Genomic DNA, 26,127 nt, shown 5'->3' on the forward strand with positions numbered 1-26,127 from the left:
TGCAATATATTTAAGGAAAAATAATGAAATTCGGATGTTAGATTCTCATACAGTCAATTATGAACACAGTGATCTCATGTTTATCCAGATATGTTCATTAGGAAAAGAGGTTTATATGCTGATGAACTATTAAAGAAAATTTTCTTAGCCCTGCTTTTACTTTGCTTTTTCATTATTTCCTCCTCCAAGTACTGTCATTCGTGCTGTATTAATTGCCAGAAACAAAACATAGGAAGAGTTTGCTATTTGGTCCGCTCTTGGCAGAGATGCTCATTTTTTTCAGTACTGTTTTTTAACTTGTTTTGACTCCTGTTAAGAAAAGAACCTCTCTCAGATCTCCAGTGCAGGCAAACCCTTTGCTTGAAGGTTTCAGGGTTTGGAATGAGAAATTTTAATCCCATTTCTGGTAGAAACTGCTGTCAGATATTTGTTTTGAAGTTGAGCTGGTATGAGCTATGAAATGGGACGTGTGTATATGTGGAGAAAGGGTGATTAACATTTTTCAAATATCCTTAATTTCATAATTGCGGCAGCTGTTGCTTTGTTATAGTTCAGCAAAACATGACCAGTGTTGAGAAATACTCTTACACCCCTTTGCAACCTCCTCCCCTTCCTGTGATCTGATTAGTACCTTTATCGTCCATAATCTTGACCTCCTTGTCTACCATCTTCAAAACAAAACAAAATTTCTTCTCTTCTACTTGCTAGTTTTGGAATGTAAGGACCTTGTTAACTGCAGATGTGAGACTAGTTAACCCAACAGTGGTTCTTGTGCCCAGCAGATGATGGCAGAACATCATTGCTTGTTAATACTGTGTCCAGTGGACCAGTTACTGAATGCTGCGAGAAAATGTTCTTTTTTATAGTTCATATTGGTAGTTCTGCTAGAGATATATTACCTTGAGATAAAATACCTTTCTGACAACAGTTTGTTTTCTTAGCACGTTTCTGCAGTGGCAGAGATGGTCTTGTCTGGTCTTTTGTGCCGGCTTGTGCCAATTCCAGCTGTGGAGCCGTGTGTGAGTGACTTGTATATGTGGTAGTTAATTAACTCCACTTCATAGCAGAACATTGACAGAACTCTGGGTATCACTTTCAGTCTTTGCTCTTGTATTCGTGAGGAAAAATGGCATGGACTTCAGGTCCCAAACCAGGAAATGGAACTGAAGTAATGAAATAAGACTTTCTTTAATGTGACCTCTGGGTTGTGAGAAGATGGTGTTACCTAATGATCAGAGGTCTGTAGTCCTGCTTCAGGCAGCTCCATGCTTCTATCCTAATTTGTGAAAATATCATTGCTGTGTTTTGATACTTAGGAGTTTCTTACATGTTATTTAGAAATGTTATAGAACTTGCAGTTCATTAACTCATTAGTTTTTGTGGCAAGGGAGAAGAAATCCAGCTGTTTTAATGCTTCTTATAATTTTTCTCCATTGTGATTTTGTGAAGTTGCAGAACTATGAAGCATTTCAGGTTGTTTGGGAGGCTTTAGAACTGACCAAAATGGAAAGATTAGTCTTGCTATTAATACTGGGAATGTGATTCCACTGATCTGGTAGGAAGCTGACAGTGCATTATATACACCATAGACAATATTTTTAGTTTGCTATTTAGTTGTTTTAAAGTGAAGTAATACAGGTTTAAATTATGTCAATTCATGTACTTATTTTACAAGGGGAAATGTGCTTATATAGGTAGTGTGGTAAGTCACCTGTAATATTTTTGTTTTTTCAAATGCTTGTGCTGTGAGGCTTTTTTGAGGGTATGAGCTCTTTCTATGGGAGTTGCAAGTAGAACTTGCACTAAAATTAAGTTCCCACATTTGCAGCTTGCCAAAGTGCTGTCTGCATTAAAGTGGGCTGGGCCTGGTGATTGTCCAGTAGCAGGGTTGGGAGTGGGGATGAGTAGAAGCAAAAGAGTTTCTGTGCACAGAAGCAAAAGTTGGCAAAAACCTTTCAGTGTATTGGGGAGAAGCAGCATTTTGTGGTGATGGAACTCATAAAATTGCCCATGGAGCTCTGCTTTGCCATTCCGTTTTAATACTGTATTCTTCTAGTCCCTTGATGATGTTCTGCATCTGTCTCCTTCTGTGTCATCTGGAGGAGTTCCTGGGTAGGTGTGCAATGTGCTGCTGCCACTGCTGTGCTCTTGAACTGTTTGGGGCACACCTCCAGTTATGGTCAAGGCTTCTGCACAGACTGGGGTAAAAGGAATATTTCAGTGCAGTTGAGAGGTTAATTCTGTGAAATACCACACTGCTTACTAGAAACCATGGAAAGCAAATTATGTTTAGTCGCACTTTTGTAGCCCTAGAGGGAGAATCAGGTCTGTCACTTTCTGGCACAGCTAAGAGAAGATTATTCTGGGACTGCAGACTGGTTTTTGCCCTTTGCCTCTGCAGTTGCAAGCAGTAACTGAGACTGCAGAATGGCAGAAAATCATCTTGTGCCTTTGGACTTCTGTCAGGCTCTCTTTCATTCTGAAATAGTGCAGTCCTGAGGACTCTATTTGTGTCTCACTGGTTTTTAGACAAGGATCTCAAGAAACTGAAGTGGCAGTTGGTTACTGTTCGTAGAGGATTAGGTCTTTGAGTTGGCTACAATTTCAAAACATCAAGCTCTGCAGGTTGGCTGACCTTATGTGTTGGAAAGACTCAGAGCTGTTTGATTTTATGCTGCACTTTACAAAAGCCTAAGAAGGTACTGATGTGATGTGAAGTGTGTCCGGTGGATGTATGTGCCTTGTAGAAGATTTGATACAATTTCTGTTACTGTTGGAGCAAACACACTACTAAATGGAGCTAAGAAATATTGAGGGTCCTGCTTATGTTAAGGAGAAGGTTGGCAGGGCGAGTTTGCAGTCTTAGGTTCTGCAAGGTATGTTTGCTGTGGTTTGCTCTGTGCTGAGCCCCTTCTAGGCTCCCTAAGAACCTCAGTTGCTCCTTTGTAGCTAAAAAGGGTGAGCAACATGTGAACAGACTTGTATCTCGTAAATGAGGCTGCTGACAGGGTATTTTCAGGTTGTTATGGAGAAATGTTTCAAGCTTTTCAGCAATAGCAAAGTACATGATTGCTTTTAATTGTTTTTATGGATTTAAAGGTCTAGTCTATTCTTGGCATAATCAGATGTGTAAAATAGGGTACTGGGTATATGCTTTAATTGAGATTCTCTGTAAATTTGAATAGAATAGATGAAGAGGTGCTGCTGCAAAACCTGAATCTACTTTAATATCTGGGACAAAAAAAAAAAAGCTGTATGCAATTTGTGGCTACAGGTGTGTCTGTTTCCCGTCTGAGATGGCGAGGAAAAATGATCTTGGGTCAGTCAGAGGGATGTTTTGAGTAGGTGAGAGATAACTGGTTACCAGTAGGACTGTTAACCTGCTTAACTTGACTCATATCCCAGGAGATCTCATGCTCAGTGTGTTGAAGGAGCACTCGTTTTGCTAATAAGTTGAATAAAATTGTCTTTCTGACATACTGTGTTAGTCCAGTGTAAACATAATGCTGTTTCCTTCAGAGAACACTTGGTCTCTTCCTCAAATTCTTCATATCTGGTATTTGTAAGAGCTGACTAAGAAGTAACTAGCTAAGCATCCTGAATCCTTCAAAATGTTGTGTCAGCATGTGGTATTCAGTGAGTCACAAGGCTAATAACTGTGTTATGGCAGGTGCAGGGAGGAAAAAAGGTAAGTCTTATTTAAAATAAAATTGTGTTTGTCTTCAGAATTTCATGTTATCTTTATAGGTGTTTAATAGTTAAAATAAAGTAGGAGAAAGTCTTGTAGGAAAGCAGTGAAATGTGCCTTGTGTTTAACTGCAAAAGGTTTACTGAAGCCTTTCTGAGAATAAGTATGGGGTTGTTTTTCATTTCAGTTGATGCTGACGAGATAAAAAGACTAGGAAAGAGATTTAAGAAGCTTGATTTGGACAACTCTGGTTCTCTGAGCGTGGAAGAGTTCATGTCTTTACCTGAATTGCAACAGAACCCGTTAGTACAGCGAGTAATAGATATATTTGACACAGATGGCAATGGAGAAGTGGATTTTAAAGGTAAGGCACAGTGTTCTCTGACAGGTGGTGGTACTTCAGAATTCCTAGAGCTTTAGAATTCAAGTTTTTCTTCATCTGAGACAGGAGAGGTGGAGAAGATATCTTAAAATAAGGTGCTAAATCCTACTGGAACTAAATACCAGTAAAGCTAGTTTCTCTGCTTTAGGGCTCTTCTGAGTGAAATGTTTAAAGGACCAAATTGTTTAGTAATAGCTTTTAAGGTAGGGCTGACTGAGGACTACTCATTAAATATCTCTTAAAATACACCAATTTAGACTCTTAATTGTTATGCTGAGGAGAGGCTGAAGAAAGTTGTGGTAGGCTAAGTGGTATGTTTCTGCATAAGTTGTATTTGTCCAAAAGAAATCTCTCCTTTGGAGTATTTAGAAAATAGGAAGGAGCCCAGGTTTTTCTGTTGATACTTCTTTTAGGAGGTTATTTTTAGGTAGATCTTAGATTGACACTTGAAGAAAAAAAATCCAAACAACACAGAAGATTTGATTTAGTATATTTCTCAAAATTGTAGATTGATTTTAAACATTCATGATTAAAAGGACCATGATTAAAATCTTCTTCACTAGTTCATGTTAAAACAGTGTCTAAAATTACAGTGTTTGTAACTTAGTATTTCTTATGACTAAAGAAGGTTAATCAGTCTTGCTTTTTTTTTTAATCAGACAAAGTACTTAAATCTTATTTATAATGACAGACTGACATTTTAAATAAGATATTAATATACAAGAGCTGGTAACCTCTGCAAAACCTATTGAATGTCTATAGGGATAGCTAGAGTCTAACCAGAATGTTGAGTTTTGATCAGAAGTAGTAATTGTTGCATGGAACTACTCAAAATTCCCTTGTAAAAAATTGATAGTCATAGGCTATGATGATAATGTCGTCTGTGACATTGAGCTGTGATTAATAACAGTTATCAAGAGCTGGTCCTCTTGGAAGGGAACAGGAAGTTGGCAAAAACAATTTTCTTTTGTAGAAAAATATTATTTTAGTATTTCTTCAAAAGCAGTTTTCACTTTCAGTGTAATTCTTTACATTGAGAAACCAGTATTGAGAGGAGTTGTACATTTAGAGTCTTAACTGGAGTAGCTTTAGTAAAGATCTTAGTTTTCTGTCAGGTTCTTGTGAAGGTCCAGCTAAAAAATTACTTAAATGCTGGTGTGACATAGTCTGTTTAGTGAGTGCTGCATTAGATTTGGGGTTCCTCCCACTGAAGAACATTAAATATCAAAGTACACAGACATTTAGGTATCACAAAGTAGGCAATATTGTAAAGCTTAGATTGCTTTTACAATTTCTAAAATTTTCTGAATGTTGACTTTTGTTTATTAAAAAATGTGGTTTTTTATATGTTTTCCTTGCATTGTGTAGAATTTATAGAAGGAGTCTCCCAGTTCAGTGTCAAAGGAGATAAAGAACAGAAGTTGAGGTGTAAGTATTTTGATTTTCCTTAACAAAAAATTTCTGATCCTCAAAAATACACTTTTTTAAGTTAAGATTAAGAAATTGGCAAATTCAAATTGTTGAAAAGAGTGGAAGATAATCAAAGTAGATTGTAAGCTTTTTGCACATTTTGTTCTTCATTTGTTCTGAATATTTGTTAGCACGCTTTTCTGCAGGGAAGGTTGGAGGAGGTTGGTTGTTTTCTGAAGAATTTCAGTTGCTTTCTGTTGTTTAAAAAAAGTAAGGTCATTTAAGAACAGCTTGCTGTATAGTTCTGTGAACTTACAGGGCCTAAGAATAATACTCAATTATTTTCTATTACAGTAGGAAAGCATTAAATTCTTATTTCAGAACTGCATCTCCAGTCCTTGGCTTTAGGAGCAGAAAAGAGACAGGTTCAGCTACGGATGTAGCTTCCAAATAACTAAGACTGAAATGTTTAAAAATAAATTCAGTCTTGATGCCAAGTTGTTTGCAGCAAAGTAACCAGATGGGATTTTGAATCATCTGTTTCCTGGGAGGTTGTAATTTTTTTGCTGGCTGAGTGCTTTACTTGTGGTGGGGAAGAGTTTCTTTTTTGGTGTTCACAGAATGCTTTTACTGCTGGTGCTAGAACAATTTCAGGTGTTTTATAAATTGTTTTCCTACCATAGTTGCTAACAAATGGTTGGTTTATTTATGTTTGGTTTGTTTTTTTACTTCTACAGTTGCTTTTCGCATTTATGATATGGACAAAGATGGCTATATCTCAAATGGAGAGCTCTTCCAGGTCCTGAAGATGATGGTTGGGAACAATCTCAAAGACACTCAGTTACAGCAAATTGTAGATAAAACCATAATTAATGCAGATAAGGACGGTGATGGAAGAATATCCTTTGAAGAATTTTGTGCTGTAAGTAACTTCTAAAGAAAAATTGAGTCATTTACAGAGAGAGAGGAAAAAAAAAAACCTCTCAAATGCTACTCTGGAAAAGAGTAAACAGTTAAAAGGTGCATTTTTATGAGGTTTACTGAACAGAATGCTTAAATGTAGCATTTAACACTTGGAGGGGTTGATTTCAACCCATGTGTTATATTTGTTTAATTAGTTGACAGGAAGTTTTAAATTCTTTTCTCAAAAAAAGTAAATGACACATGAAGTCTTGATCCTTTGAAAATTGTAGTAATGAATGTTTACACATTGATTTTTTAAATGGTATATTAAGGAAGATGCACTTGATAGCATGGTTTGGGCATTGCTATTTTTCCCTAATCTTTGACTTTACGACTTCAGTTCAAACATAACTTATTCATATTCAAAAAATATGTGAGTTCTAAAAAAAAAGGGTGGAGGGAGGGTGGTGGAAATCTGCCATGCTGCCAACTACTAAAGTGAAAAGGTTCTATTGTTTGCATTTTGGGGAATTTTTTTAAAAGTTTAATTATTTTTGTGATATCATGTAAAAACCATTTTGTCTGCAAAGAACTTAGAGCTACAGCCTGCAAATGCCTGGATTACTGCATTATTTGCTTATTTCTTGTACTGGGCTGTCATCTTCCAGCCATCCATCAAATGTGATATTGCCTCTTCTTTTGTCTTTGGCCTTCTGCCCAGGCTTCTTTCCTTGTGCTACTGAGGGATTTTCCTCTTCTTTACTTTTAATATCTTCAGTTTTTGTTGACCTCATGACAAGACACTTTTCAGTTCTACAACATCTTATTATTTTTCTTGCATTTTACCCTCTCTAAATCTGGTGGCATGCATCTACAAAAATGTGTTTTAATTTTTTGTCTTTGGCATGTACCATTTGGCCTTTGAATTTTGTTCCTGCATTATAAAATGTTCCTCTGACATGGCACCTTTTCCTTCTGCTCTGCACAGATCACACACTTGTGAACACTGGTAATTCTTTCCTGGCTGTGTGTCCTGTCATAAATTCTGCTGCTGTTCCTAAAGTTCTTTCTTTTTCCTGGGAAGGTTCACAGTTTTACAGGGTGTTTTAGAAGTCATCATTTTCTTTAACATGCACAAACATACAAAGTTCATAGTATGAGATAGAGAGGAATGCCAGAATGGTGTTATTTGCACTGGTTTTCAGGCCTTTGAGCGTGTAAATTGTACTAATTGTACTGAACTACCTTGGTTTGTACATAATTAATTTCATCTCTCACAGTACTTGTAAAATGTAAATCAGTTTGGAGAGGCCAGGGAGGTACTGCCTTTATGATTGACCTCAGTGCATCTATTGAATATGTTCTTTGCACTTTGCTAATTTTCAGTTCTCATCTTTCTGAACCTTATTTTTTCTCCCAGGTTGTAGGAGGCCTAGATATCCACAAAAAGATGGTCGTAGATGTGTGACTCCTTAGGGCACCACCCAACACTTTTGCTTTCTTCTCCATCTCTGAAGATCTGCTCGAGACGTCCAGCAATGCTCTCTGTGTATTTAAATGGAAGTATTTTTCTCTGTGAAGCCACATTTTCCAACATGAGCCTCATGAAGCCAACTAAGTGTTATTGAACTTTTATTCTCTCAATAACTCAGTGTAGCACTTTAAAGTCTGAAGGACAGCAAAGATGGAAAGAGCATATCAATGTGGCGGAGAAAGGGAAGGGGTTGGCTTTTTAATTTATTTTTCTTCATCTTTTATAACAAGGAAATATCTATCTATCTATCTATATATATATATGTGTGTGTGTATTTATATATAGATATATATGTAGCTTTCTATATGTAGTAGCTAGGTGGGCTTTAATTTAATATACTTGACTCAGAAACAAAACTAGAGTACAAAGTGCCAAGCAGAATATTAACAGTTCAATATGTGGATATACATCCTTACTTTTATTTCACACAGTTTTATATATATAGTAGAAGAATGTAAAGTTTTAACTGGGTCTTAGGTCAGCTCTTTTCCTTTTCCTGTGACTGTTCAGATGTTTCTATATATTGAATGGCTGACAAAGCATTGCTTCTTATTAAATCACCTTAATTACTTTTTTTTTTGTAACACGGGAGACTAAGTTTATTTTTACCTGTTAATATATTACCAGGGACTGTGTCTCTTTGCTAAATAAGTACAGTTCTACTTAATATGAAAATATAGTTTAATGCTACTGCCAAGAAGTAGTCCTCATGTGCATATAGTGACTGCAGAATGCTTTGATGGCTGTTAGATTCTGTCACCTAGGAATTGGGAGCAGTTACAGCTGTCCTGAAGCCAAGACAACTCTGCTGTTCTGAGTTCAGTTTAGATACAGCTGCTTAAGGTGGTAGATTCATATACAATTTTCTCTTGTGCTTAGCTTAATGAAATTAGGATCAACATAACTGTGCAGGATTCCACCTACTTATTTTATACAGTACTTAGATAATAAAATGTTCTTGCCACTTAAATTCTGTTGTTTCACCCATGATAGTTTCCCCCCCCTTGCATTTAAAAAATACTACAGGTAGCTAAATAACTGGTAATATTTTATATATATGTATATATGATTCATATGGGGGGGAATCTTGTAAACCTATGCCATAGAGGAGGAAAACTTCACACTATCTAAATTTATACCTCTTGCAATTCTCCAGTCCTTTTCCTGGAGAATTTTTTTTCTTTTCTAGATTTGTCCATATCATAATTTGTAATGGAAGGTAACTTGATCTGTTTGTGTGACATAAAAGTAGCGAGCCATGTTTTACAACTTTATATCATCCCTTCCCTTTTCTGCAGTGGTACTATTGGCTGGAAGAAAAACATTTGCTAGATTTTTTAGGACAGTACATCTTTCCTGTATAGTAGTTTTTCTATTTAAAAAAAAAGTTTTATAATGAGTGGTGGAAAGTGCAGGTTGTCTGAACCTCTTCAATCAAGCACCTGTCTGCCATAGCTGTTCCTTCAACTGAGTGCTGCACATCATGGGCTCTGTCTGTAAGAGAAAAATCCAGGTGCTTAGTGTCCTTGCATGACATGAAGTTTTGCATGTAGATCAATTTGAAATGTTCCTCTTGTTTACATAATTTGCATAATTAAAAAGATAATGTTGCCAAACTTTGGTAAATGTTAATGTTCAAAACAAAAATCTCCACTACATGTAACTTTTTTCTTCTTCTGGATCAGTACGTGGTTTATAATCCCAGCCAGTGGTTGTATCTGTTCCAGTGTCAACTGCCATGTGCTCTGCTTCGGGGGGGAGTTAGTCTTTTGTGAATTTTTTGTACATAAGTATTTGTTACAAACATTTTAGCAAATGCTTTCAGTTTTTCTTGCTTGTGCATATCTTGGCTGGCATTATAGGAATTAGTGCTAATGTTACTTCCTTAGGGGGACTGGAACGGGAGGGATGAGGTTTTTTTTCAGTTTGTGTGGGGAAAAAAGATTTATGTTGAATGTTTAGTTTTTTCTCTGCATGCTACATCATATATTGTGGGAACTATAAGAACCTTCATACTGTATGAATACAAAATAAAATATTTGAACCTTAGCTGGGGTGCTCAGTACCTTTCCTGTTAACATTAAAGCAGCTCTGCACCTTGCTGTGAAGAAAACTTGTTCATAATTTTTTGTCCACTCCTTGATTATTAAGATTTACTGAAAAATTCCACAGGGTGTAGTCTGCTGAAAGCGTCCAGGGGTCATTTCAGTGTTTCAAGACATGTTGTGGTTGTTTAAATGCACATCTGGTTCTCTTTGCTAAATGTTCAAAGTGGATAACCTACTTTGTTTGAAATCACTGTGGAAAGTGGTTTTAAAAACAAATCAACCCCCCCCCAACCTTAATGTAGGGGGAGAATAAAAGGCAGTTCATGTCTCAGAAATTGTCTGAGCTTTGTATTGACACCAGCCCTTCTTGCACAGGTATACCCTTCACAGCAGCTCTGTGCTGTGCTCTTTGGGGTGCAGGTGTTTGGACCTTCTGTGTGCTGCCCTCTCCCTTCTGCTGCTTTGGGTCAGTGTAGGTATGCACCTAATTTAGGATAAACATCAGTTTTGTGTGCTCTTGCATCACTCTCCTTTATCTCTGAAGCTAATTGAAATAAATGACATAAGCAGCCACAGAACAGAAAATGTAGTGAGCAGGTGCATGTTCCTGGAGCTGCTCAGAATGCACACACTGTCCCCTCTATCGCTTAGAATGCTGAACTCTGTGTGCTGAAGTTACTCCAGCAAGTCTTAAATCTATTCACAACTGAAGGCTTCAATCAATTTGGCTGTAGTGATAATCCCATACTGTGAAGCACTATTCTGGAAACTTAAGACATTGACCTAAATACTTACTCAATTTGCTTATGTGTTTGATAATCTTATTTCTATTTCATTCCCAAACCTGAACTTATTTATTTTGCAAGACATTTGGCAGAAGGTTGCCTGGCAGGTTTAGGAGAAGAGGGTCCATTTTTAAATCTTACTGGGAGTGGTCCTCTAATTTCTCCCCCTACTTCTGCTGCATTATGCCACTTATGTAACATTTTAAGGAGACACACAGGACCTTACAGTTGTTTGTGCTCTGGTACACTGGAAAGTACTTAACCTTGTGGCTCTTGGCTTCACTAGGCTGTCCTTACAGATAAATTGTAGGAATTAAAAAATCTGTATGTGTGCAGATTCAGGATTCAGTTCAAATATGTTATCTACCCCTTCACCTTACTCTTTTCATGTGATACATTGTTCCAGCAGTAGCAGATACTCAGTGGACAGCCTGCCATTGAACTCTGCATTCCAGTTGACGACTCCTTCTTTCAGGAAGATACTAAACCGTGCTTAAAAATGCTTAACTCTTCCAATTCCTTTAGGCTCAAAACATGAAACCAAGGCTTTCTGAAGAAGCAGCATAAGTCTGATATTCAGAAAATCTGTAATGAAGCAGGTTTTTGTTTGAGGCTGTTCAAGTAAAATCATGGGCTTTTGATATAGACACAATTTAAAACCTCTTTTAATGACTAGACAGAAACATTACGTGTGTTCAAATCACACCACATGTCCAAAGTCAATCAGACTGCACAAGCAGTTGTGGTTTTCTTCTGGGCTTCCAAATCCAGCAGAAAACTGATGGCTTCTGTAGCTCTTGGCTTCTCCTGTGTCCAGGAACCTGGACTTCCGGCCCCAGTCCTCTGTGGTGCAGCTCAGAACCTCTCAACTGCTCTGCTGGCCACTGCTCTAATATTGCCATAAACTTTGGATGGAGGACTTCCTGCAGAAGAAGGCACAAATCTACTCAGGAAACATAATCTGTCACAAAAATTGTTGCTTTCTGTTACAAGGCAAGGCGACTTGGTTCTGAGGAGCAGCACGGTGACTCAAAACTCTACCCAGGGTTGCTTGGGCCAAAGACAGATGCTGGCATCACTGTGATGGACAGTCAAAGGCCTTTATTGTCTCATCTCATGGGGTTATATAGGTTTGGGGGTCTGCTCTACGTCACTAGGGGTCTTACATTACTTTCTATGGTTAGTGAGGAGTGGAAATTTACTGGAGTTAGTGGAAAGTTTCTGGGGTTAGGGGGGTTTTACATTCTTTGGGTGATCTCTTATCTTAGAGGATTAGGAGGAAAGGAATTCTTGGCTTTCTGTCACATCGCGAGATCTTCCGCGCCGCCTGACTCTAACTACTACAAAAAATGGATGTGGTGTGCTCACACCTGTGTTAAAAGTGGAGAACTAAGCCAAAGGGTGAGAAGGATGGGCAAGGTCAGTCACCATCTTACTGCAAGCTCAACTTCTGCTTTCAAAGTGGATTGCTCCCTTTGGCTTTTGAGACCCCTTAGGGAATGCTGCAGCTAAATCAAAATGCAGAACATCTTTCTGCAATGTGGTGAGGTTTTGGAGCCAGAAATCAAGTCCTGGATTCCCTGCTTTTCCCCCAGATTTTTCTCTTAAGAACAACAAGCCAACTGCCAGCAAGCTATTTGCTCCAAATGTAGGTGTGGACAGGACAGGGAAGAGGGTGAGAGCCACAAAGCAGTTTCTTAAACTGCAAGATTCATATGTAGTGAAGATTAGATAAGAGGACTTACCTAAAATTAGATTGCAAATTGCTGTTCGTGCCATTTTAATGTTCTGAAAAGATCCCAAAATATGAATTTTTCTGTAGACAGAAAAGTAGCAGTAGTTAACAGAACGTAACTTAAGAGATTGCACAGTTCATAGAGAATTGGAGGTTAGAGATAAATGGAATTTTGTATCAGTGTACTAGTTCCTTTTCTACACTTGTAAACAAAAAAAATCCCAACTGAAACGCACAAAACCTACAACATAAGACTTGTGCTCTTCTAAATCCTTTTAAAATAGATTTTACCATTTGCAAATTTAACAGTGTAGCAGCTTTAGGGAGGAAGACATTGCTGTGTTGGTGAGTTCAACCTTGATTATTCATAAGAAGGAATTCTTATGCTGTGGGGAGTGACTGAATTCTAGATGCAGTGGTGACACCATCATTCTCATAACAAAAGGTCAAATAACTTGTATTCATTAAAATATTCTCTTAAATATTTTTTCTTTCTACTACTGTACAACAGTTTCATAAAATTTAAGTTATCTTTGTTTCTGGCATAGGACATGGATTAGCTGAGGGGTTGTGCTTTGCCTAGGAGGAAGTCAGTCTGTACTTACGTGTCAGCAAGAACGATGCGTGTCCTGGTCACATTTTCTATGGTGAATTTGGTTTTTCCACCTTTCCCTGCTATTCTCCCTATTGCTCTTGACAGATGATCTCCTTTCAAAGGTTTGACTGAAATGATAATAGCATGCCCAGGGTAAGAGCAGTGGTGTATATTCCTGTTAATGCTTCCCTTGGTCAAGTTGCTGGGAACAACTCGTGCCAAGTACTACAAAAGCAACTTCACTGGTCAACACAGATCCATCAGGATTTCAGCTTTTTTTTTGACTAGTAGTGTACACTGCAGCCAGTGCTGACATGGGGCTTCTGGCACGCAGAAGTCTCCTTTAGAACTGCAGAGAAAGGCACTGCACTTTGTGTTAAGGAAATGGAGTCAAAGTGCACCAAGCTAACACTGGTAGAAATGAAGTAGATCAGGTTTAGATTGTGCTCTACAGGGGACTCCAAGGAGTCCCAGTACTACATAAAATTAGATGTTTCTGACTTTACTGATCCGTGAGGGTAAGTGATAAAAGTGGAGCAGGAGGAAAGAAAAAAATCCATAGTAGCAGGATGCACACATGACTTCTTGAATGCTGCATCAGAAAATACTCACCGTCTGTAACTTCAAATGACTCTAGAAAAAGATCGTCTAATCTGATGAGAGCAAGGGCATCCTAAAAGAGCAGGAGATCTGTTATCAGCAGTTATTTTGTTCCAGTAACACAGCTGAAAGCTGCTGTTCTCTTTATACACACAACCTACCTAGCAAATAACAACTAAAATTAAATCCACTTTTTTTCAACAACAATACAAATATTTCCATCTAGAGAACCCTACACTGGTTTGGATGCCCCTGCATTCAGCCCTGCCTCCCCAGTGCTAGTGGATCCAGTACAGGTCTAGAGGAAGGAGCAGCCCCTACAACACTGAAAAAAGTGGGTTTGTTTTTTCCAACAGGCCCAGTCCTATTTAGTGTCTACTGATGATCTGGATGAGGAGTCCACCTTTAGCAAATGTGCAGATGACACCAAGCTGCAAGTGCAAGTGGTGATCTGCTGGAGACTAGGAGGGCTCTGCAGAGGGACCTGGACAGGCTGGATAGATGGGCCAAATCCATTAATATGAGGCTTAATAAGTCCATGTGCCGGGTCCTACACTTTGGCCACAATAATCCCCTCCAGAGCTACAGGCTGCGGACAGAATGGCTGGACAGCAACCAGGTAGAAAGGGACCTGGGGGTTCAGCCAACAGCTGGCTAAACACAAGCCAGCAGTGTACCAACACGGCCAAGAAAGCAAATGGCATTCTGGCCTGTATCAGGAACGGTGTGGCCAGCAGGACCAGGGAAGTCATTCTTCCCCTGTACTTTGCACTGGTTAGGCCATACCTTGACTATTATGTCCAGTACTGTTTTGGGCACCCCAATTTAAGAAGTACTTTCAGATGCACGAATGTGCCCAGAGAAGAGCAGCAAGGCTGATGAAGGGTCTGGAACAAAAGTCCAACGAGAAGTGGTTGAGGGAGCTGGAGGGGCTCAGCCTGGAGAAAAGGAGGCCCAGGGGAGACCTCATCACTCTACAACTGACTGAAAGGAGGGTGTAGCCAGGTGGGGGTTGGTGTCACCTCCCAGGTAACCAGTAACAGGACAAGAGAACACAGTCTTAAACTGCACCAGGAGAAGTTTAGGCTGGATATTCGGAATAAGTTCTTTACAGAAGGAGTGATTTGGACACTGAAATTTGGCTTACCAGGGAGCTGGTAGAGTCACCATCCCTGGAGGTGTTTAAAAAATGACTGGATGTGGCACTCAGTGCCATGGTTTAGTTGATAAAGTCATAGGTTGGACTTCATAATCTCAAAAAGGTCTTTTCTGACCTAGTTAATTCTGTGAGTTTTGCAAAGACTGGAGGTTATTGGCTTGGGCTTAAGAAAAAAGAGCAGTCTCCAGTGAAGCGGACCTCAGAGAGAGATTATTCCGTTATGCTTGTCTTACAAAACCTATGTTCACTGTTTATGTGCTGTTTGAAGGCTACTTTTTTATCCGGCATTAAGAAACTGGATGTCTACTCCAGTCACAATTTCTAGAAAACATTGATTACTAGAAAACCACCTAAGGATTTTTCTCTCTTGATTTCTTACTGTAATCTCTAGAGAGGCCAGGGACAGATCAGTAAATTGGAACAATCTCACAATCTGGTTGTTGGGAGACTCACCTCTACTTGAAATCCAAGTATAAAGGCTTTCACAAAATCAGCTGCTTTCGTCAGAGCACTGAGATCCTTTGTCTCTTGACAAGTCTGCAAGACAAGAAGTTATGCTTGCAAATTAAGACCAGGCAAGTTAGGAGCCCAGCTTTAAAGATCAGCCTGCGCTTGGAGGGGAGAGAAGAGAAAAGCTGCTGAAAATCCGCACCACCACTGAATGAGTAGAACCCTTTTGGTGGAGAAAACCCAAAACCAACACAAACTAAACTGCAACAGCAAAGAGCAGGAAAAAGAGAAGGATGGCGATGTCAGAAGAGTTATTCTAATGACAATATTCTAAATATGCCTTAGCAGATGAATGAAATTAATTTCAAAGTTTTATACTGATGATGGATATGGGCAAAATAAAATTAGCTTGATCAAGAACAAAACTACCTTGTTTTTCACCAGACATCATTTCATATCAAAAGGTGCTGTTAAAATTCCAGGGTTTTCTCCTGCACAGTTACTGAGTGAAACTGCAGGAGTTCCTGCTCCTCCCTACCTTTCCCCTGAGGTTATTTCTAGGAAGTAAAGTAAATAAGGGATAATTCTGTCACCTTTCCTCCAATTCCTGCCATCAAACTTGTGATAACATTTCATGGTTAGGAAGCAAAATTCCTGTCGTATTTTCACTATTATATTGGAAGATCTCTCATGTCAGTGGTGCTAATAGAGTGAATCATTTGTCAAAACTTTAGATATGCCATTAAAAATTCCTGGTGTGAACATTCCTCAGGAGGAATAAGAATAAAGAATGAGTATCTATAAGAATTACAGGTTTATACTGGTGTCTCTGCCCTAAGGTATTCCATTGCAATCCATTAAAGAATAATCACATGCTATTAAGCTATAGGCCCTTATCGTCTGCCACGAACAAAGGCATTAGGAGATTCAGTGCCCCCTTATAAGATACTGTTTACTGTCAGGTTGGTATTTGGTAACCTTAAATAGCCGGAAAACACTGAATTACAAAATCGTACCTAAGACACGGATGAAAATTCTTCCTTAATGTACATGACTTTCTATAGTACATAACCTTCTCCGACAAAAACTGAACATTCCCCCAGCTTCTACTGGCTCCTTCTGGAACAGATCTGTAGTTTTGGGTTTTACTTGCACTAATTACTTGTTCTAAGCAACAACTGCCAGATGTGATGCCCGGGGAGGTGACATCACACAGTTTCCATTTTTCCAAGCATTATGTGGGATTTACGACTTCTCTAGTCTTTAATCTGTGGACAAAGAACACCCATGAGGAGAGCCCTTGCTTTTCAGGAGGCAGAATCATAGAACGGTAAGGGGCTGGAGTGGACCATAAGATCATCTAGTCCCAGCCCACCTGCCACAGGCAGGGACATCTGTCCCTAAACCAGGCTGCTCAAGGCCTTATCTAAGCTGCTTTGAACACTGCCAGGGTTGGGGTAGCCCCTGGCAAGCTCTTCCAGCGTCTCACCACTCTCACAGTAAAAAAATTCTTCCCAACATCCGAACTAAATTTTCCTTCTTTCAATTTGTAAACGTAACTCCTTGTCCTGTCACCACAGTTCCTGACAAAGAGCCCCTCTCCAGCTTCCTTGGAGGCCCCTTCAGACACTGGCAGGTGCTACGCGGCCTGCACACAGCCTTCTCTTACCGGGGAAGGCCCAATAACTTGCTCCCCTTACCTTGATCTCAACATTTCTCGTTTTCAAGTTGAACCTGATTTGAAGCTGCAGATGCTCCACGATGGGCGTGAATATCTTCATCCAGTTCTCCTTAAGCGGCGTGTACCTGTTGGCCGGCACGGGGATCTTCCTCAGCTCACCTTTCCCGACCTGCCAGGGGCGAGACGCAGCAGGCCGTGAGGCGGGAGCCAGCGGAGATCCGCGGGCGGCACTTCCCCGGCACCCCGCGTACCCCGAGCGCCTCGGCGGCCACGGGCGGGAACGCCGGCCGCTTGCTGGGCCGCGCTTCTGCCGTGTCCATGGCAGCTCCCGCCGCCGGCTCCTCGCCGGCCGCCCGCCGCTTCCTGCGGCTCCGCCGGGACAGGACGCTGGTGAAGCCGCCGCTCTGGGCCGCCTCGGTCTCCATGCTGCCGCGGAGCACACGTGGTACGGCTCCCGCCGGAAGGGACGGCGGGCGCTTCCGCCGCAGCCGCCGCGGCGGGGGCCGGAGCGGGGCGGGATGTCGGCGGTGCTGGGTCCGGAGCGGCCGCAGGTGGTGTCGCACGTCCAGCAGGCGCTGAGCTACACCGTGTTCGATTGCAAGTGGGTGCCCCGCAGCGCCCGCCTGATGTGCCTGGGCAGCGCCGCCCGCGGCACAGGCATCATCCAGCTGTACGAGCTGCACGGAGCCCGTCTGGAGGTGCTGCGGGAGGTAAGCACGGTCCCCTCGGGAACGGCTGCCGGGACGGCTGTCCATAGGCCGGGGATAACGAGCGGGAGCTGATTTGCGTGTTAAATGTGCTGATTCACTGATACCCTGTCGTTTCTTGATAGGGGTAACCTTACCGCTCTCCTCGACCCCCTGAAAGGTTGTAGCCGGGGGGAGTCTGTCTCTTTTCCAAGGCAACTACTGACAGAACTTAAGCTGCTGGGGTTTCCATTCGACATTAGGAAGAATTTCCTCACAGAACGGGTGATTAGACGTTGAAATAGGCTGTGCAGGGAGGTGATGGAGTCACCGTCCCTGGAGATGTTTAAGGAAAAACTGGATTTGGCACTCAGTGCCATGGTGGCCGGTCATAGGTTGGACTCCACCATCTCAGAGGTGTTTTTCAACCTCACTGTGACTGTGATTCTGTGATTTTGTTTACTGCTGTATTTTGTAGGTTATTTTCGTGTGTTGTGTTACGGGTTTCTGGTTTCTGCATGTGTTTGGCTTTTTTGGGGGTGAATTTTTAGTTTGTTTGTTTGAGGTTTTTGGGTTTTTGTTGTTGGGATTTTATGTTGGTTGGTTGTGTTTTGGGGGTTTATTTGGCTGGTTGGTTGTTTGCCTTTTTGTTTGGTTTGTTTTTTCTCTCAGACTGACCTTTGAATGTTCCCTTCTTCTGAGGCAGGGCAGTTCCTCAGGTGCATAAGGCCCCACTAGGCCACAAGCAGAGTGTTTTCTTCCAGACTAGTCACCTCGACCCTCTGCTTTTCTGTGCACAAGGACTAAACTCAAAGTACAGCTTTCCTTCAATAATGTTTTGACAGTATTTTGCACCAAATATCCCATGTGTGTTTCGCTGACCCTTGCCCCTGTGCACTCCTCAGAACTGTGTGGCCTGCGGATGTTTTTTCCTTTTCCATGTGCTGACACAGACATTTCCTTTCTTTAAAAGATCGAAAAGCCCAAACCTATAAAATGTGGAACTTTTGGTGCTACATCTCTGCAGCAAAGATATTTAGCTACAGGAGATTTCGATGGAAACCTTAACGTATGGTAAGCACAAATATTCTCTGGAAGTGTTTTTGCTTGATGTTGTCCATGTCTGTCTAAACAGAGGTTTCTGTTTGTGGATTTTGCATGAGATGCTCTCCATGCTGCCCGTAGTTGGGATCCAGTGCAAGCTTTGCTGGCTACTGTATTTGGACTATGCCTGTTTTGTAAAAACAACACAGAATTCTGCACCCTGTTTAATTCAGTGCTGCTTCACTACCATCTTCTGTGTGCAGCTACAAAAACCTGTTAAAGTTCTGTGAGGTTGTCCTCTGAAAAGAGGCTTTTGGATGGATGCATGAGTACAAACAAGAGGTTGTGTTCAACCCAAATTTCATGTCTAGATTAAATATATATTTTTAATCTTGACATTTCAAATGTTTCCTCTAGGTCTCTGAATTATTGGTGTAATTTATGCCTAGATAAATTTATGATCAAATAAAGTAGTAGTGTCAAAACGGGATTTTTTATTATCATTGTTACATTGCCCTGTGTCAAGGAACTACTGGTTCTTGTTGGAATAGCAAGAATTACGTGGACAGTTACTAGTTGAAATGTAAGATAAAATTCTGAAGGAGTCTCAAAGAATGGGAATCAGTGGGAAAGAACCATGAAACTCATGGCTAGATACAATAGTCACCTGAAGTTAGAGAGCAGCAGTCAGAGCTAGGTGGGGATCAATGAATCAAGTTATTTTATAGACCTACTGAAAGTAAAGATACTTGGAGTATCTTTACTTTGATCTGTAGTGTGATTCATTTTTGAGCCCAGCATGTAAAACTGGGTCTGAGTGGTTGCTGCGGTGAATCTCACAACTGCCTTTACAAACAGGGAGGTCCAGAATAGAGCCAAATCTTTTGGAGCAGTCCAAAGCAGTAGCCAAAGAAGGAATCAAACAAAGACTCATGGGTTCTTAGTGGTGATATCCATATTTGTTCTCACAGTAAATCTGAGCTTTTATGATTTGTGCTCAAGTTTCCTTTCATTTTTATACAAATCCTGAGTGTCAAGGAAAAATGCCATGTTTTCTGTTCTTTTTCTTTCTTGCCTAGGAATTTAGAAGCTCCTGAAATACCAGTGTATTCTGTGAAAGGTCATAAGGAAATCATAAACAGTATAGATGGTGTAGGTGGCTTAGGAATTGGGGAAGGTGCACCAGAAATTGTGACTGGCAGTCGAGATGGTGAGTTAGTGAACTCTGCAAGTCTTCCCAGTTCCTCTGAGCCTGCAAGCTCTTGATGGCAGGGCGTAGTCTGCCATCCAAACTAGTTACAAGCTTACAAGCTGTTGCAACTAGTTCTTTGTACACTGTCTTTTGAATCTTTCTTGGGACTGATTTTCTCTAATTCTTCTAGAAGCCACAGATAAGCAAAAGGTATTGTTGTCACTGGGCATGAGACAAAAGGAACACAAACCATGATAAATGCAAAATATCAGCTAGAGAAAATATGTCCTTAACAAATGCTTTCATTCTGTTTCTTTTTAGTTTTGTGGTTCTTTCTTATATCCACAAAACACAGTGAGGCTTGCTAGAATTGAAAGAGTTGCTCATGTCTTTTGAATTATTAGGATGAAAAGCAAAGGGCTTTCCTGGGAAGGTGAATATAGTATGACAATGTATTCCTAATACAAAATCTATTGTCTTTCTTTCCCAGGAACTGTGAAGGTGTGGGACCCAAGGCAGAATGACACTCCTGTGGCTAATATGGAACCTGTACAGGGGGAGAGCAAAAGAGACTGCTGGACTGTGGCATTTGGTAATTGATCAGATTATGACCATTCCTCCCTCTCACATGATTGTGTTTTGATGATTGTCAATGTACTTCAGGATGTTATAGAATACTTTATTTTGTATGGATGCATAAGTAGCAGGTTTTCTTTTCTACACTGTTACATTTATGTGTGGGTTTTTTTCTTCAAAATAAACAGTTTTGTGGGTTTGTGATAGGTAGATTTTGGACTCATTCTCTATAATCACTTTGGTCACCGTTTGTAGTTGGACTTGATCATCTTGAAGGTCTTTTCCAACGTAAATGATTTGATGGTTCTGTGGTTTCACAGATAAGCTGTGCAAGCTTTATGTATATGCCTAGAAATGTAAAAACAGTATATCTAGCTGCGTGGTCCGGAAGGAGTATAAATGTTGCCATGTACAGGGAACTCACCACTGTTGTAGTGTAGTTGCAGCTACCAAGCATTAAGGAGTTAATTTAAGAGAAGTCCTTTGAAGCTTAAGAGCAAATTAAAGGAAAATAGCAATGCTTGATGTGAGCTCTGCATTTTTCTTTGGAGAGAGCAAAGTTGCTTGTGTTCTACACAAGATTTTTCTAGACCCTTCAGGTTTGAAAACCATCCGCTTCACCTCATCTTAATATCTCAACAACTTTTTGTTATTGTTGTATAAATGGAAGTTGAAACTGCAGTGAAGGCCTGGGACTTCTGAAATTTACAGGCTAAAGAGGTTTTGTGTTTTCTGCTAAATTCTCTCTCTGTGTCCAGGTAATGCTTACAATCAAGAGGAACGTGTTGTATGTGCTGGCTATGACAATGGGGACATTAAATTGTTTGACTTAAAAACTATGTCACTACGATGGGAGACCAACATTAAAAATGGGGTAAGGAAATCACAAAAGTATTTTTCATTCCAGGTCCTATGTAGGATGGAAAAATTAAAAGGACTCTATCTGTGTGAAATTTACCCAGAAGATGTTTCTGCTGAGATTGTACCAAGGAATAATTTTCTTTAGATTCAGCAAATTGTACCCCTCACATTCTTGATCAGGACATTTTTCAATGGATTTCAGTTCAACATGTTTATTTCCTGTTTGATGATGATATTATTGTGGAAATAACCAATGATTAATACATATTTACAAATCACGAAACACCCATTCTTTTTAACGGTGACTAAATTACAAGACTGAATTTATCTTGTTCTATATCCAGGTTTGCAGTGTGGAGTTTGACAGAAAAGATATAAATATGAATAAGCTGGTGGCCACATCACTTGAGGGAAAATTCCATGTTTTTGATATGAGAACTCAGCATCCAACGAAAGGTTTTGCTTCTGTTTCAGAGAAGGTATGAGGGGACTGAGAATGTCTTAATAAGAGACAAACTTGCTAAATTCATGCTGTCAAATTACTACAGGTGTAGTACAAATAGGTAAGAAATGCCCAGGTTACTTCATAATTTTTTTGTTTTGTTTTGGTTGATTGGTGTTGCTTTATTTTTGGTGGGGTTTTTTTTGGTGGTTTTTTTTGTTGTTGTTTATTTGTTTGTTTGTTTTAGTGAACAAAATCTGGTGGTAATTCAAGAAAAGGCACTTCTGTGGTGAAGTTCTTTAGGACTTCCTTTTTTTAGAAAAGGCTGAGTTTCAACTTAGTATCTCTTAGTATTTTCCATACTATCTTCAAAGCAGATAAGGTGTTGGAGGTACTTGCTTCTGAATCAAAGAATTTTTTTACGGAATAAGACAATAAATTTAATTAATTTATTTATAAATAATTTTGTAATAAAAAATTGTAAAAAAAAATTCTGTGAAAACAGAATTTGTTGTTCATTTAGCACATTTAAGCTTGTCCGTGGGGACATTTGCAGATAGATATACATTAAGTCAGAGGACCTGTTGGGGTTTTTCCCAAAGTGATTTCTGTTGCTATATGATCTTAGTGCCCTGGCTGAGGTTTGAGTTGTTGACTGTGTGTTTTGTTTGCACAGTGTTTGTAATATATTCCCATCCAGTAATGATTTTAAGAGATGTCATACAGTGAAATTAACCATCCACTATGGGAAGGCTTGGCTCTTTTCATACAAGTGATCTCTGTTTTATTATGTGTCCTTTCCTATGAAGTTCATCTTCAAATTACTTCTGTACAATGTTGATTTCTTTTTATTAGGCACAAAAATCTACAATTTGGCAGGTTCGGCACCTGCCACAGAACAGAGATATATTTATGACAAGTGGAGGATCTGGGAGCCTTCATCTCTGGAAATAGTAAGTGATCACTTCTCCAGCCAGGAGTAAGAAACCAACCATCTAATGTTTTAAGAAAGAATCTTTCTGAAAATGATGAGTGGGGTCCTGCTTCCAACCTCAGAATATCTGGTTAAAATGATTGCTTACAAATGCAGTGGAAGGGGTGATTTGAGTGTCAGTACTTGATCTGGAATCTTGAACTAATCCCTAAGAGAATGTTACAGCACAGGTGAATCTTGCCCTTGTTGTCTTCATGTAGTGAAGATCTAATTATATCCTTGGTTAACAAGGTGATAAATGGAAAAAAATGGGTTTCTTAAAATTCTAATATGAGAAGAGTATTGAAAGCCTTGACTTAAGCATTCTTATATTTACATTTTCTTACATTACATGGAAAAATAATTTAATAGTCCTAAATGCAATGAAGTTGGTGCATTAAGTTTCAGAAGCATAGTTGTGATGAAATTTTTCTGGCTGTGGTAAAAGCCCACCAGTTAAAACATGAAGAGCTATAGGTTAGGGGAGTCAGGATTCAAAATTTCCCAGCTCTTTTTTTCTTTCATGAAATGTCTTCTAAAGTATGCAGCGTAGATATAGCTGGATATGATTATTCATTACTTTTAAGACATTTATTTGCCTTATCTGTAGAGCAGGAAATAAAGAGGATGATGATGTGTTTGTATCAATACATCTCTAAGTAGCTGTTTTTGTTTAATTTTCTCATTGGCAGTGAGTACCCAGCCCAGCGCTCGAAGAAAGATTCGGAAGGATGTGAGATGGGGGTGGCAGGGTCTCTTAGTCTCTTGCAGAATGTGACTCTGTCAACACAGCCCATCTCTAGCCTGGACTGGAGCCCTGACAAAAAGGGACTTTGTGTCTGTGGGGCTTTTGACCAAACTGTGAGGGTGCTGATAGTTACAAAGCTTAACAAAATTTGACAAGAAAATGAGAATTTCTGATGAGAAAGCAATATAGTTTGCAGTCTGTAAATATGGGAGGCAGAGCCCTTCTATTTCTAATTTAATTTCTTCTTTAATAAAACCGGATAGAAGAAATAGAAGCCAGATTTTTCTATTGAAGGTTCAGATACGTGCAATCAGAGTTGTTTGGCTGATTGTGCTGTCATGAACTTTAAGTTGCCTGGGCACAAAATTTAACCTTCTAGAAATGTGAATTTTCAATGAAAATAAAATGTGCCTTTGTGTTAACACCGCTCTGTAATTTCAGAGTTTGTGTTCAGTTTATTCATATTGCAAATCTCTTCACACTTGTTAAATGGTTTGGCTTTATTATGTATGGTGTTGTCCAGGTGCATTCATGCTGTGGGAACTACTACAGAAACTTGTTGTGTTACTGGATTTATTAATTAGAGTGTTTGTTAAAGTGACTTAGGATTGTTTACTACAATACAGAAATGATAACAAAGGCTAAAATACTCAGGTTTAAACGAGTAAGGCTTTTATTGAAGATCATACTGAAATTAAACTATCGAGCAAAATGCACTTTCATTATTTTAGTTGGGTTTCCTATTGAGTTTACATGTTCTGTTGCTTTTATATCTGTTTTCAACTTGATATTCTACAAATAAAATTATGTGTAGTGTTTTCTTAAAATGAGCAAAGTATATTATTCAGATATCCAGAGATTTAGAGAATGGAGAAATCCTTCACGCCTCAGTAGCAGGGTAGGCAGGAGGAACATTACAGTAGACCATAAACAAAGTGTGTCTGTGGAAGTCCTTGGTTGTAGTAGGTCACTGATACTGTCCTCTTCAAACTTAGGTTCTTGTATTTCAGATTTAGCAAGGGCCAACAGGGATGAAAACACAGGCAATGTAGGCTAAATATTTTGTGGAAGGCAAAGATTTATGAGATTTACCTGTCTTCCCTAAGACTTGATGGTTTGCTTTCAAGTGTAATATTTAGTATCTGATTTTTTGACCCAAGTAATCCCATCTCCTTTTGTGCAAGGTGTAATATTGAGAGCATATTCTGAAATGATTTTAAGTGTTGGCCTTCGTAGAGTGCATTCCAGCAGGAGGGAACCATTACTCTGCATTCTTGGCTGCAGCTTTGGGGATGTGGAATTCAAAGAATTCAAGTGCTTTGAGTCTAAAATGCACTGTTCAAAGATGGCTTCCATTAGCTTTGTGCTGTAAATAAAATATACTCACTGAAAGGTGTGAAAGGCTGTGGAAATTGGTAGAAATAAGTTTTCTCTCTTGAACAGTAACTGAGTCAAGCACAGAGTGAGGGAAGAAAAAAACTCTCAGCATAGGTACCTGCAAGGGAAAACAAAAATCTCCTGAGCACAGGACTGGGCTCTTTGTGCTATTTTTATGTACTTGTCCTGCAGCAAAAATGTCCCTTTTTTATTCAAACAATTGCGGGGAGATCTCCTTGTGGGATACAACTTAGAGCCAGAACTATTAAACAACAATTCTTAAAGCTCCATGGGCCTCAAAAATATCAAATGTGTGTTACCTCTGTGCACTTAATTTTGAGGTTCATTTTATTCCTTGTTTTGTAAATGAAGGAATGTGTTCCCCTCGTGAGTAGAGGGGAATGCATAGTTTCATGAAAACATGACAGTTTGCATATAAGGAGCTTGCAAAAAACTGAGAGTTGGAGGAAAGCACAGATGGAAGGTAGTGTGTCCTTGTTCCTTGAAGGTTCCTTAAAGGCTGTACCTGTGTACCTACAAAATGAAAGACAGTTACTGTCTGGAAAGAAATGCTGCTGGTTGTGCCTGTACTGTGCATTATCTCCTCAGCAGATTGGATTTCTGCTTCTTCGAGGCTAAACCAGAAAAAGCTGCCCGTGGCAGCCCAGACTGCTCTATTTATAGTCCTTCCACTTCTTGCTGAAGTGTGGCACCTTGCCTCTGCAGCCTGCAGAGCTGAAGTGTGTTCTAAATAAAATCATAATGCATCTGAGATGTCATGCCCAGACCAAATGCTCTGTGATGCAGCTCCAAGGACTGCTCTGGAAAACCCCTGCCTCGCCCAAGGCCAGGAAGTGGAATGTGCTCCCAAATTTGGAGTGACATTTAACAAGCGTATCTGCCTGGCAGCTCTCACTTGTTTCCTGTGCAAACTATCCCTATGTGCTCCTGGAAGAAAAAAATCTGTTTACAGGCATGACTGCAGCCTGTGTAGAGGGACGTGTTAACATATTTTTTTGGTTTGTGCTTTGTGTTTTTTTAACAAGATGCTGCCCAAATCCCCATCAATCAGGTTTGAGTCTTCTGTTTCACATCAGTATAGTTCTTTTGAATTATACAGGTCCTTGGAGATTACAGCCCTCTAAGGTTTCCGTGCATGGAGTCAGTATTTGCATACAGTATATAGTTTGCATCACAAAAAAAAAAAGTAATTTACAGTTGAGGCAGGAGTTGGACCAAATTTTAAGCAATGTAAGGC

The 26,127-nt window shown here is 39.7% G+C and overlaps 3 protein-coding genes across 3 annotated transcripts in view; 2 read left to right on the plus strand and 1 right to left on the minus strand.

Moving 5' to 3' along the window:
- The window catches only part of PPP3R1 (protein phosphatase 3 regulatory subunit B, alpha), a 38,612-nt gene extending 28,598 nt beyond the window's left edge, over positions 1-10,014 (plus strand). Inside the window, exons 3-6 of the mRNA XM_084202973.1 lie at positions 3,876-4,052; positions 5,439-5,498; positions 6,218-6,402; positions 7,804-10,014. Of these exons, the coding sequence (XP_084059099.1) occupies positions 3,876-4,052; positions 5,439-5,498; positions 6,218-6,402; positions 7,804-7,851 (470 nt within the window). The 3' untranslated portion in view covers positions 7,852-10,014. The remainder of the gene's footprint in view (positions 1-3,875; positions 4,053-5,438; positions 5,499-6,217; positions 6,403-7,803) is intronic.
- Positions 10,015-11,397: 1,383 nt separating this feature from the next.
- On the minus strand, positions 11,398-17,409 carry PNO1 (partner of NOB1 homolog). Its single transcript, XM_084203298.1, has 7 exons — positions 17,222-17,409; positions 16,990-17,139; positions 15,293-15,376; positions 13,693-13,753; positions 13,091-13,208; positions 12,496-12,566; positions 11,398-11,673 (listed from the first exon to the last, which is right to left on the minus strand). Exons 1-7 carry the CDS (start codon positions 17,393-17,395, stop codon positions 11,606-11,608), a joined length of 726 nt encoding a protein of 241 aa, XP_084059424.1. The 5' UTR covers positions 17,396-17,409; the 3' UTR covers positions 11,398-11,605.
- Positions 17,410-17,471: 62 nt separating this feature from the next.
- Positions 17,472-24,319, plus strand: DNAAF10 (dynein axonemal assembly factor 10). Its single transcript, XM_084202352.1, has 8 exons — positions 17,472-17,680; positions 18,630-18,730; positions 19,780-19,910; positions 20,383-20,484; positions 21,227-21,342; positions 21,674-21,808; positions 22,627-22,724; positions 23,437-24,319. Exons 1-8 carry the CDS (start codon positions 17,489-17,491, stop codon positions 23,642-23,644), a joined length of 1,083 nt encoding a protein of 360 aa, XP_084058478.1. The 5' UTR covers positions 17,472-17,488; the 3' UTR covers positions 23,645-24,319.
- The last annotated feature ends 1,808 nt before the right edge of the window (positions 24,320-26,127 follow it).

Source organism: Fringilla coelebs, assembly GCF_963513975.1.
Source record: "Fringilla coelebs genome assembly, chromosome: 3".
Taxonomy (NCBI): domain Eukaryota; kingdom Metazoa; phylum Chordata; class Aves; order Passeriformes; family Fringillidae; genus Fringilla; species Fringilla coelebs.